General features: G+C 43.2%; 1 protein-coding gene across 2 annotated transcripts in view; it reads right to left on the bottom strand.

The window, feature by feature from the left end:
• Nucleotides 1-10,960: 10,960 nt before the first annotated feature.
• Nucleotides 10,961-13,413, bottom strand: part of CREB5 (cAMP responsive element binding protein 5) — a 404,059-nt gene continuing 401,606 nt past the window's right edge. For both annotated transcript variants that reach the window (XM_038765997.1, XM_038765998.1), the window contains one exon: nucleotides 10,961-12,099. In XM_038765997.1, coding sequence (XP_038621925.1) covers nucleotides 11,936-12,099 — 164 coding nt within the window. In that variant the 3' untranslated portion in view covers nucleotides 10,961-11,935. The remainder of the gene's footprint in view (nucleotides 12,100-13,413) is intronic.

The following is a 13,413-nucleotide window of genomic DNA, read 5'->3' as shown; positions in this document are numbered from 1 at the left end:
GGCCTGCGAGTCAGAAGGACCTGGGCTCTAATCCTGGCTCTGCCACTTGTCTGTTCTGTGACTTTGGGCAGGCCACTTCACTTCCCCCTGTCCCTCAGTTACCTCATCTATAAAATGGGGATTAAGACTGTGAGCCCCATATGGTACGGGGCTGTGTCCAACTTGATAAATTATATCTACTCGGGAGCTTAGAACACTTCCTGGCACCTAGTAAGTCCTTAACAAATACCATAAAAAATGAAATGATGAGCATTAAATATTTATCTGAATTTGGGGTCATTATCAATATAATTATTTTGTTTGTTAAGCATTTATTATGTGCCAGGCACTGCTCCAAGTGCTGGGGTAGATACAAGTTAATAAGGTCAGACACAGTCAGTCAATCAGCCAATCAATCAATGGTATTTATTGAATGCTTACTGTGGGCAGAATAATGCACTAAATGCTTGGAAGAGTACAGTATAACGGAATTGGTAGAGATGGTCCCTGCCCACCAGAAGCTTACAGTCTAGAGGGGGGAGACAGATATTTAACATGAAGTATCAATATGTACATAGGTCCTATAGGGCTGAGGATGGGGTGAATATCACTCCATCAGGTCTGAGCTCCCCAAAGTCATCCCTCCCCCCTTCTCTAACCCCCAGCTCTCAATCCTCTCCGTTACTCTCCCATCCTTCCCAGCAGTATCTTCAGATGAAATCTCCTCCCTCCTCTCAAGTGCTACTCCAGCCACCTGTGCTTCAGACCCCATTCCCTCTCATTTTATGAAATCTCTCACCCCTTCCCTCCTCCCCTCCTTAACCTCCATCTTCAACTGCTCACTCTCCACTGGTTCCTTCTCCTCTGCCTTCAAACATGCCCATGTCTCCCCCATCCTAAAAAGCCCCTCTCTTGACCCCACCTTCCCTTCTAGTTATCACCCTATCTCCCTCCTACCCTTCCTTTCCAAACTCCTAGAATGAGTCATCTACACCCGCTGCCTCGAATTCCTCAAAGCCAACTCTCTCCTTGACCCCCTCCAATCTGTCTTCCATCCCCTGCAATCCACCTAAACTGCCCTCTCAAAGGTCACCAATGACCTCCTTCTTGCCAAATCCAATGGCTCCTACTCTATCCTAATCCTTCTTGACCTCTCAGCTGACTTTGACACTGTGGATCACCCCCTTCTTCTCAACACGCTATCCAACCTCGGCTTCACAGACTGTGTCCTCTCTTGGTTATCCTCTTATCTCTCTGGCCATTCATTCTCAGTCTCCTTTGTAGGCTCCTCCTCCCCTCCCATCCCCTTACTGTAGGGGTTCCTCAAGGGTCAGTTCTTGGTCCCCTTCTGTTCTCTATCTACACTCACTCCCATGGTGAACTCATTCCCTCTCACAGCTTCAACTACCATCTCTATGCTGATGGCACCCAAATCTACATCTCTGCCCCTGCTCTCTCTCCCTCCCTCCAAGCTCATATCTCCTCCTGCCTTCAAGACATCTCCATCTGGACATCTGCCCGCCATGTAAAACTGAATATGTCCAAGACTGAACTCCTTATCTTCCCTCCCAAACCCTGCCCTCTCCCTGACTTTCCCATCACTGTAGACGGCACTACCATCCTTCCCGTCTCACAAGCCCGCAACCTTGGTGTCATCCTCAACTCCGCTCTCTCGTTCACTCCTCACATCCAATCTGTCACCAAAACCTGCCAGTCTCACCTCCACAACATCACCAAGATCCGCCCTTTCCTCCTCATCCAAACCGCTACCTTGCTGATTCAATCTCTCATCGTGGCTCAGTGGAGAAGAGCACGGGCTTTGGAGTCAGAGGTCATGGGTTCAAACCCCGGCTGTGCCAATTGTCAGCTGTGTGACTTTGGGCAAGTCACTTAACTTCTCTGTGCCTCAGTTACCTCATCTGTAAAATGGGGATTGAGACTGTGAGCCCCACGTGGGACAACCTGATCACCTTGTAACCTCCCCAGCGCTTAGAACAGTGCTTTGCACATAGTAAGCGCTTAATAAATGCCATTATTATTATTATTATCCCAACTGGATTACTGCATCAGCCTCTTCTCTGATCTCCCATCCTCCTGTCTCTCCCCACTTCAGTCTATACTTCACTCTGCTGCCAGGATTGTCTTTGTGCAGAAACACTCTAGGCATGTTACTCCCCTCCTCAAAAATCTCCAATGGCTGCCTGTCCACCTATGAGTCAAGCAAAAAACTCCTCACTCTCGGCTTCAAGGCTCTCCATCACCTCGCCCCCTCCTACCTCACCTCCCTTCTCTCCTTCTACAGCCCAGTCCACACCTTCCACTCCTCTGCTGCTAACCTCCTCACTGAACCTTGTTCTTGCCTGTCCCGCCATCAACCCCGGCCCACGTCCTTCCCCTGGCCTGGAATGCCCTCCCTCCCCACATCCGCCAAGCTAGCTCTCTTCCTCCCTTCGAAGCCCTACTGAGAGCTCACCTCCTCCAGGAGGCCTTCCCAGACTGAGCCCCCTTTTTCCTCTCCTCCTCCCCATCCCCCACCCTACTTCCTTCCCCTCCCCACAGCACTTGTATATATTTGTACAGATTTATTACTCTATTTTACTTGTACATATTTACTATTCTCTTTATTTTGTTAATGATATGCATTTAGCTTTAATTTTATTTGTTCTGACAGTTTTGACACCTGTCTACATGTTTTGTTGTCTGTCTCCCCCTTCTAGACTGTGAGCCCGTTGTTGGGTAGGGACCGTCTCTGTATGTTACCAACTTGTACTTCCCAAGTGCGTAGTACAGTGCTCTGCACACAGTAAGTGCTCAATAAATACGATTGAATGAATGAATGAATGAATGAAAGTACTTAAAGGGTATGGATCCAAGTGCATAGGCAGTGCAGAAGGGAGAGGGATTAGAGGGATAGGTTTAGTTGGGGATGGCCTTTTGGAGGAGATGTGATTTTTGAGACGGCTGGGAGAATGGTGGTCTATCATAGACAGGGGAGGAGAGCGCTCCAGGCCAGATGGAGGATGTGAGTAAGAGGCCAGCAGCAGGATAGATGAGATCAAGGTACAATGAGTAGGATAGCACTGGACGAGTGATACTAGATGAGATGGGAAGTAGTTGGCATTGGAGGACCGAAGCTTGCAAACAAACTGTAGTAAGAAATCAGTGAGGTAAGATAGGAGGAACTGAGCTGATTTTGTGCTTTAAAGCTGATTGTAAGGAGTTTCTGTTTGATGCGGAAGTGGATGGGCAATGATTGGAGGTTTTTGAGGAGTGGGGAGATGAGAAGTGAACGGTCTTTTTTGAAAAATGATTTGGATTGCAGAGTGAAGGATTGGTCACAGTTCTATCCCACATGGGGCTCACAGTCAAAATAGGAGGAAGAACAGGCACTGAATCCCCATTTTTCAGATGAAGAAATCAAGTCACAGAGAAGTTAACTGACTTGCCCCAGGTCACCCAGCAGGCAAGTGGCAGAGCAGGGTTTAGAACTCAAGTCCTCTGACTCCCAGACTTGTACTATTTCCACTAGGCCCCGGCCCTCCTCGTGATGTAAGCAATTAATTATGACACAGTGACTGATCTTGATTTGTTCTTCAACAGAGTGCAAAACTGTGTGCTTAGTTAGCATTGATATAATAACCTAAATGGTAAGGGCAATGACCCAAATTTTAATCCAGCTAGGTGGTAGTGAAGAGATTTAAACCAAAGCTGACTCTAATGGAGTGGGAGTGTCACCTTATTTCCACAGCTGGCCCCACCTCTCCAGGTGCAGTTCCTCCCTTCCCCTCTCCTTCCAGGTCCTGCCCTTCATCAGTGTTTATATTGGAATTCTGGATTTCAGCTGGGCAGCAGAGTTGGAAATAAACATCATTGTGGTTATTAAGCATGGTGTAGTGGAAAGACCATGGTCCTGGGAGTCAGAGGGTCATGGTTTCTAATCTTGGCTCTGCCACGTCTCTGCTATGTGACCTTGGGCAAGTCATTTCACTTCTCTGTGCCTCAGTTACCTTATGTGTAAAATGGGGATTGAGATAGGGAGCCCCATGTGGGACAGGGGCTGTGTCCAACCTGATTAATTTGCATTTACCCCAGCACTTAGAACAAAGCATGGGGCAAAGTAAGCCCTTAACATGTACCAAGCCTCAACAGTTCGGAGGGTGTATGTGCAGGGGGGCGAGGCTTCTGTTCATTTTAGGTGACAACAGAGAATGGCAAGCCTGGTGGGGAGCAGTGTGCTTGGGCTATAAGGGTGCCAGAGCCAAGCCCCACTCCTGGGCATTCCTCTCTCTCCCGTGCTCCAAATTAAAAGTTCGTAACATTAGGAAGAACTTTATGATTGTACGGGTTGTTGAGTTGTAACCATAAGAGTTTGTGCAATCTTCTTCCTTGGTGATTTAGCATGGCCTAGTGGACAGAGCACAAGTCTGCGAATCAGAAGGACCTGGGTTCTAATTCCAGGTCTGCCACTTGTCTGCTGTGTGACCCTGGGCATGTCACTTCACTTCTCTTGGCCTCAGTTCCCTCATCTGTAAAATAGAAATTATGACTGTGAGTCCCATGTGGGACATGGACTATGTCCAACCTGATTAACTTGTGTCTACCGTAGCGCGTAGTACAGGGCCAGGCACACAACAAATAACCATTAAAAAAAAGTGCAGAAAGCTTTCTGAGGAATTTTAAGTGCAACCAACAGCCAGGTTTAATCATTTCAAACATCTCTCAAGAAACCTTTGAGTCATTTTCAAAGATAATTGTCTTATTTGTTTCACCTTTACTATGAGCCAATCAAGGCACTAAGCACTGAGATAGATGCAAGATAATAGAGTCGGATAAAGTCCCTGTCCCATATGGGGCTCACAGTCTAACCAGGAGGGAGACTGTAAGCTCATTGTGGTCAGGGAACATGTTTGTTTATTATTATATTGTACTCTCCCAAGCACTTAGTACAGTGTTCTCAATAAATATGAATGAATGAAGGAATTGCATCTCTATTTTACAGTGAGGAAACTGAGGCACAGACAAGTTAAGTGACGGGCTCAAGAGCCACATAGCAGTCAATTGGCAGAGCCGGAATTAGAACTGAGGTCCTGGGACTCCCAGACCTATGCTTTTTCCTCTAGGCCACACTGCGCCGCTCTCTGGTCAACCAGGCTTTGCCAAACCTGCCCCATCTATGTTTCCAGCTTCTTCTCATTCTGGCATGTTTTCCCCATGTCTGAAAGCCTAGCCAGGATCTACTCAGTCAGTTGTGTGTCTTTGACTGTAAGCTTCTAGGGGTCAGGGATTAGGTTTACTGAGCTTGCTTCATTCAGCACTAGTCAGGAATTTATACTATTGCGCTAATGCTGGAGCTGACTGGTTTGGATCAAATATTTCAAATATATCTCCTTCAAAGTGGATGATTCTGAGGTGAGGCCAAGGTTTTGCAGTTTTGGCAAAGCTGAGTTCTTTGCAGCAAGAGTGGAGCTAAACAAGGAAGTTCATCTTCAGTAATCAATAAAGAGCAAATATATTTTCTTCAATGGAATGAGAAAACTACATAATGGATTAATATCATACTTCTGGAAAACAACACAAAATGCAACGACAAACTTGACCATCAGCAAGCTCAACACCTGCTGCTTTTACTCTAGATTTCTTTCTTCTCAATTAACAGGGCAACACCATAAATATTATTTGCATTTGAGTGCTTTATTATATTGGAATTGCAGTGATATTATTAACATTTGTACAAATGCACAAAATTTTGTCTCTTCTTGCAAGAAAGAGATGTAAAAATCTGACCTAGTTGAACAGTCTCAATGAACTCATTGTCCATTTGTAACAATAAATGTGTTCACAATGCAACAAAAAGCTTAACATAAAATTAAACATATTAAATGCTGCAGCAAGTATTTACACTTATGTACCAACATTTTCTCTCCTTCCAGTAAGGAAGGTGGTTGCTTTACAGAATGAAACAGACAGACAGACAGACAAACACAAAACCATTGTTGTGTACAATTACAGACAACCCTAAACCCAGAACTTAAAAGTGACAGCACCTTTTATGGGGCTTCCTGCACAGTGCTAAAGGTATTTAAAAAAACCCCAAAAAACAAACAAAAAAACCCAGAATTCCTGGATAGTATTTATATGCCAACTATCCCTCTAATATTGTATTGGAGGGCAGTGAATCCCCAAATAGAATCTAGTAGGAATATCCTTTCCAGGGAAAATGTTTTGAATATCTGTCCCCTATATCAGCACATTCAATCTTAATAAACATCTTTGTGAGGCAGTGGAGGGTGGGAGTTAGCAGTACTTGGAAAATGGGAAAGATGATAAACTTTGCCATTAACTGACAAATTCCCTCTCTTCAACTATATCACTTTAAATGTGGTTGTTGAAGTTTTTCAGTGTTTTGTAGTGTCTGTAGAATTGAGAATCATTCACTGGGCAAGCTAGAATCCAAAGAGCATATTGTGCATAAGAACATTTCAAGGATCTATTTACACTAAACATACTAGTTGGGTTCAACATTCTCAGTGTGCACCCTGAGTCCAAAATGGTTTTGTTAAAAAACAAAAGCAAAAAAGATATGAAGTTTTGCCATATGAAACAACGTAAGAAAAGCTGCAACGGTGTAGAAATGGATGTCTGGATTCTAATGTGCCAGATATTAGAACTTGGACCAAACATAACAGAGCATAATTATTGATTTCCCCTCTGATTAAAAGCTTGGAAAAGTATCAGACTGCCACTTACAATATTAATCTTTTAGCCAATGCTGGTATCTTGGCCTCAGCTCCTCTTTAGAGTTCAGGGTAAACTGGTTTTTATCGAATGAAAGATGTATACAAGAAAAAAATATAAACACTCTTTAAGCCATTTGGCATTAGGTCACTGAAAAAAAAAACCTACAAGAAATAGTAAGATATTTTGGACAAACACAAACTTCAACTTTACAGCTACTTCATATGATGAATGAGCTTTTTGGTATTAGATTTCTCTTGAAATTTATTGCTTTTGAGTCTTCTTGTCTTTAGGTCATAGCCATAAAAAAGAGGTGCTGTCCCTAATTAAGTTAGAAGGCAACAATGTATTTTAGAGACTTTTAGAATTCACAACAGAGTAGTATATGGCCACTGTTATCTCTCCAGCCCCCTAGATACTTTGGAGAGGCCAACTGTGAAAATATGTATCATAATGCACAACAAAGTCAGTCTCCTGGCCTGTTCAGGACCCTTTGGTTCTCAGGAGGAGAGAGACAATTCTGGAAGTCTAGATGCTGCCTCACAATTTTTTTTTGCATAATAAAACATTTATATGCTGTCACTAAGTGGGTAAATAATACAAATCATAAAGGATACAAATCGTATAGTGTACTGGCTCTTCTCCTCGGCATTCTCTTAGCAGGCCTCATTTGGAGCTGGTGTGAGAGACAAGTTGTAGATATGCTACCAGTGGGAGCATATCAGGGGATCTGGTGCAAATGCTTTTACAAGGTTTAATACGGGATACAGTAGAGGGGTGTGGAAAGGAAGGAGAGAGAAGAATAGAAAGAAAGAAAAGAAGGGGTAAGGAGGAGGAAGAGAGAAAAAACAAAGCTAAAGTGCAAATTTAAAAAAATATAAATATCTTGAAGAGTCAAAAGAGATTCAAGGTTGCAACTATTTTTTCATAGGCACTGTTTTGGATTCAAATTGCAATGTCTGGTTCTTTCCCCATCCCTGATCCACTGCATAATGGAGCTTCAATGGTTTTAGAGCCACAAAGCAATGGCTAAGCAGGGGAGCCTAGGAAATCAGCAAAGAAGTGGAGATGAATTGTATCTCCATTTGTAATGCATATCAGCCTAACCAAGCATGCAAGCTTTTCCAGTTATATGTAGTCATTTCCTTTGGCTGCTCAGTGATTTCTAGAAGCAGGGTGCAATAGAATAAAAAAGAAAACAATTGCAATCTTGATACTTTTTGCTGTTCCAGAAGGCAATCATAAAAATGCCCTACAAATTGTGAAAAATCTAGAAATTCTGTGCACTGGCCTAAACAAACCTCTCCATTGCACAAATGAGAATGGCTGCTTCAAGACCCCGCAAAATTAAGACCCACACTAGAAGAGCTGAAGGCAGAACTGATATTTTCACTTTCAAAATAAACAGCTTCTAGTCTGGAATTCTGTTCAAATGGAATGTGTTAAAGTAACATCTATTAATAAATACCATATAAAATTAGAAAGTAATAGATTCCTGTTCAGATTTTGCTTTGGTCCCCTTGAAATAAATTGCATTACTGCATAGGCCTCGAAAATTGGGTTATTGGCCACTGAAGAGTATGCACACTCTTAACTGCAAGGCAATTTTATCAGCAAATATTATAGCATAAAAATATGACTTTTTTGCAAAGCTGGTCTTGAACAACAGTTGGCTTGAGGTTGAGGGGACGAGCTCCCTTCACACACTAAAATCTGCTTCTCTAAGCATAAAATAACCACCTGAAAGTTAACCATTGACTTTCCACTATTTCAGGACACAGGCACTGGGATGGATCAGCTCCAAAGGGCCTTGGCCTCTTTGGAAATCATCCTCAATATTGTAAAACCCACCATGATAGCACACAAACTACCTGTCTCCCACAGGCAGTGTTATGACTATGACTTGCATAAATTGACTTGGTGGGGGGTTTCTAGGAGAGAGAGATAAGTGGGAGGGTGAGGGGAAAATACTTGACTTACAACACAAAGCTTTATAAATTATTGCAGTCATCCGCAGCTGGGCTTTTCACCCTACCTGTTTAGGCATCTTCTGTTGAGAAATGCTGTGTGGATAAGCAATTAAAACGTGGACGCCTCAATTTGCAGTAGGATTCACCTGGTATAAATGTTATCAGGGTTACCTATCTGTGTGTGTTTTTTAACGCCCATCAAATAAGGCTGGGGAGGCCTCTGGAAAAGATCCCAGATGCCCTGGCAGTGATTTTAGAGGCAGATCCTGTTGATAGCTAAGGAACTGCTGAAGGACTAAGAAAGGCAGTGCTGTGAAGTCCACTGGAATCCAGTTTGGGGCGGGAGGGGGAGGAGGGAGGGAGCGTTGGGAAAACTGGATTTTATTCATGGACGAGAGGCCAGGACGTAAGGGTATTCAGGAACAGTGAAAGAGAAAAAAAGCTGCCATCTTCTACCTTGAAAACCACAGAGAGGGCAGACCTAAAGCGCAAGAACAGGTTTAAATGAGGAGAGAAGGCTTGGTCCTTCAAGTGATAAACCTAGTATTGATACGCTGAGGCTTAGTTTGGCCAGTGAATCTTTCCTTTCAGAGTTTTAAGAAGCACTGACAAGTAGCTGGCATCTTTTATTTACTGAATTTCCACACACTAATGAATATACCTAAAGGCCAATAGTATAAAGAGAAGACAGTTTATTCTAATTATACGTTGAGGCCGTTTTGCTAACGTGTGTGGTTGGCTTGCCTACTTAGCATAAAAAACAGACATAATTGAGCTATATATAATGCACATCAGTCAAACTGTCAAGTTGCTGAATTAAGCAAACTTAGGCAAGTTCTTAACTGTAGAGGCTTTCAGTTTAACAACTAAATATTTCAATTAAAGAGGCTGAACAAAAGTAAGACCCAACCTCGATTTCAGTGACATGTAGCTCCCTGGGCTTCTGACATTACCAATGGCTTTTAAAAATCCATTTAATTAAGTGCTATGCATGGAGAGAGAGAGAGAGAGAGAGAGAGAGAGAGAGAGAGAGAGAGAGAGAGAGAGAAGTTTGTTGTCTTGTTTTTAACTAAGTGAACGCTACCACCCTTTTTAAAATTTATTTATCCTTTTAGGACCTGATGGTGGGTTCCAGGCTAGAGTTTCTGATAAACACACCTCCTGTTTTCAAAGTGGAGATACAACTTGTATATTTATTTTAAAGCTGAGCTTTTAAACAAAGTTACCTCAGGTTAAACTAAAGCATACAACTGCTACCACTGGAGTTTAAAAAACAACAACAAAATAACTCCCCATAGATTCAGTATTTAAAACTCTTTAAAATTAAATGTTTTTTTTTTCTAAAATATAATAGAAAATCTTTTCCTTTCCCGCTCCCACCCCCCGACTCCCTTTACTTTTTGGTTCTTACACTATATAATCAAGTCATGAATTACACTCAAAACTTTCTTTTGAAAGCATTTGCATACATGGAAAGGGAATTGTTGAATACAAACAAAAATGCTTACTCAGTTACATGAAAAAACAAGTTCCAAAGTCATGATTTGCAATTCTCATACTTTTCTCTTTCTTCCCGGACTATGGTAAAACAGGAAAAATATTCTTCACTTGTCTGAGCTTTTTTCAAAACTACTTCTTTTGGAAAACATTGTTCATGTCAAAGACACACACAAACAAAAATATCAAAATGACCAATACTCCCAAGGAGACAAAACCCTAGTGAGGGTCTGGCAAGAGGAGGGTATTTGTAAGAAGGAACCATAGCCTCAACGCTTATGAAATGAATTCCAAAATGTTGTTAGACTCAAAATAGCTTATTTGAAAGAGGCCGGACCCTGTTATCTGCTTCTTGTACGGCACCAGTCCACAGACATTGCTGGAAATAGAAGCCACAGCAGTTCGGAAGAGCTCCCCCATTCACATTATCCTCCAGGTCAAGGGCTCTGCAGCCAGAGAGGCCTCCTGCCACTGACCAGTGGTGGTTGAAAGAATGCTGTGGAAACACCAACCTTTCCCCTGTGGGGATCACCAATCATCCCTCACCTTTCAGCCCGGTGAAGCTGGTTACATGAGCTTAAATTGAAAAATAAATCTTAGGCTATTAGCAGCTGATGATAGAGCAGAGTAATCTGGGTAGTGAATAGAACCCCCTGTGAGTTATTATATAGGACGGAGATTTTCGACATTGCAAACGGGCAGTAGGAAGCCTGTGGTAACTCGGGGGTGTGATGTTATATCCCATATTATAGTGTGGATTTGTACAATAGAGGCTTCCCCTAGTGTCCCCACAGCTGGCATTCAATAGTACTTCACCTGTGGCTAAGCTGCCTTTAACTTACACTGTTTATTAAAAACACTAAATCAGGCGGATTAAACATCTCCTGGTTTCTCTTTTTTCAAAACTGAAAGTTAAATGAGCCCCAGCTGTGGGTGAAGGGCTATTGAAAGCAATGGCCAGGCCAAGATTTTAAATAGTTGGGTTTCTTTTTTTTTTTCTTTCTTTTTTTTAAGGCTTTTTCTTCCTCACTTGCATTGCTGAAAGGTAAAAGAAAAAGGAGAAAACAGAGTGAAAATGAGGAGAAAAGACAGAGCTCAGGGAAAATGGGAAGGTGAATGGGTGGGAGTGGGGGAAAGAGACTAGAGAAGGAAAAAGAATATTTAATGAGGGTTTCAGAAGGCCAAGGGAGGTGGGGGAAGTATGTCTGGGAGGCATTTTTTACTTTTTGATTTTATTTGTGTGGATTGGAAAGAGAAAGAAACCACGAAAAGACTTGAAGTACATCTTGGGATTCTGGTGACTTCACAACCCAAACTCTCAACCGATCTTTTGGATGTCACCAGAACTCCCGGTCACCTCTAAAAAGTCTCAGTTGAGTTTTCTGTATGCCTCACTTTGGCCAAAATGCTGCAGTTTCCAAAATTCCACATCTGAGGTCCACGGTTAGGCCGACACATGTGAAAACCAGGACTATGTACAGAAACAGTTCAGTTCATAAACAAGTAACTGGTACCAGAAAGTTGGAGAAAGCACCAAAGCATTTCCCAAGCTGATAGTATATTAATTGCATAACTCCCTTCTTTATAACTAAGTATAAAAGACACATTTCAATAATAACTATAAAAATGAAAGCCAGAGTCTTTCAAGGGCTGAGGAGTCTTCCAGGTCTGAGTTAATTCTAAAAATGCCCTTAGCCAAAAGGACACTTGATAGGCTACTGTCCTCCCTGGTAGCAGTTGCTGACCCATAAATTTTAAAGGATGGGATTCAGGTCCGTTCTATGGGTGGTGAGCTGACTGAGAGTAGAACTTCCCACAACCTCACTGACAGAGGAGGAAGTGGTGATGGTGTTATGCTGGATGACTTGTTGCTGTGAGCAGGCTGGTACAGGACTGGCAGGAGGGCTGCTCTCAGGACCTGGAAAAAGAGCAAAGCACACATACACACACACACCACACACACACACACACACACAAACACACACAAATGTAGTTCTTTCTTTTGTGCAACGTGGGTAATGCTCAGAGAAATATTACCAGGATTTCATCAGAAGCGGGTAGGCTCTTTATATTTTCTCTCTGAGGAAAATGCTTAAGTCCCATTTTCCAACCTCGGGAACCACGCTGGGCCACCACTGCCTGCTGCATCTGTGCTTTCTGCAATTGCCAAATGGGGAAACTGCATAGGAGCGAACAAATCCCTGGGCTGGTCCATGGGGCGGGCCCAAACAGCACCCAGACCTGGCGAGGGCTACTTAGGTCCACGTCCAAATTAGTCAATGTAAAACTATTGCTTTACAGCCACTTCAAACAATTATTATAAGCGTTTAGTCTTTTTGCCTTCTCGGTGGGGAAATTAAAGCCAGGAAGTTTCCAAGCAGATATTCTCTGTACCCACTGTACTCGTCTGCACAGGGTGAACCTGATGGCACATAGAAAAAAAATAGAAAATTCTCAGATGCCACCTACCTCTTAACAGCACAAAGATTGCTAGGGGTTTCAAGTAACACATAGGGGCTGAGGACTTTTTTTGTTTGTCAAAGCCGTTTAGTGCAGTGGGACTAGAAAACCCCGGGCTGGATTTGCGCTGATTGAGCAGCAGGTCTGTCAGTCATATTTATCGAGCACTTACTGTGTGCAGAGCACTGAGGAATTGCTTCCTCGTGGCTGGTCCCCGAATGGCCTAGGAGTTCATAAAAGGAGGGCTGAGGGCAGGGGTGTCGGCAGCCTTGTGCTCCCCCTCTCCTGCAAGTCTGCCACCTAGGCACTCCCTTGAGTTCATTCGGGGTGAGGGAGGGGTGGGAGGGCAAGGCTGGGAAGAGAGAGGGAGGTGTCAATCAGGCAGACATGGTAATGTTATGTTCCTGGGAAGGGCTTAAAAGCGGGGACCAAATGACTGTGACTCACTCATGTTTGTTTTGTCTGCTTAGCTCCATCACTTCATTGGGTTTAGCACTGGACTTGACATGAGCATGTGTGGGGCAAAAATGATACCTTCGACTGAAAAGATCATTTCTCTAAAACACAGTAAAACCATACAGATTGTTCCTTGGGTCGGACCTGCCACGGGAAATGGGAAACTGATCAATTACCTATTTGATTTGCTCCATGCAAATAGTCCACCTGGATAATCCAGGCCCCAAATCCTGTAATCTGGTTGGCCCAGGCCTCTCAGGTGTGACCCCACATACAAAGCAGCCTAATGAATACTAGAAGCTAGGGTGGCCGCTGT

The sequence above is a fragment of the Tachyglossus aculeatus genome, chromosome 2 (assembly GCF_015852505.1).
Source record: "Tachyglossus aculeatus isolate mTacAcu1 chromosome 2, mTacAcu1.pri, whole genome shotgun sequence".
Taxonomy (NCBI): domain Eukaryota; kingdom Metazoa; phylum Chordata; class Mammalia; order Monotremata; family Tachyglossidae; genus Tachyglossus; species Tachyglossus aculeatus.
Note: the sequence above shows the minus strand (reverse complement) of the source record. Positions and strands in the feature narration are given on the sequence as shown.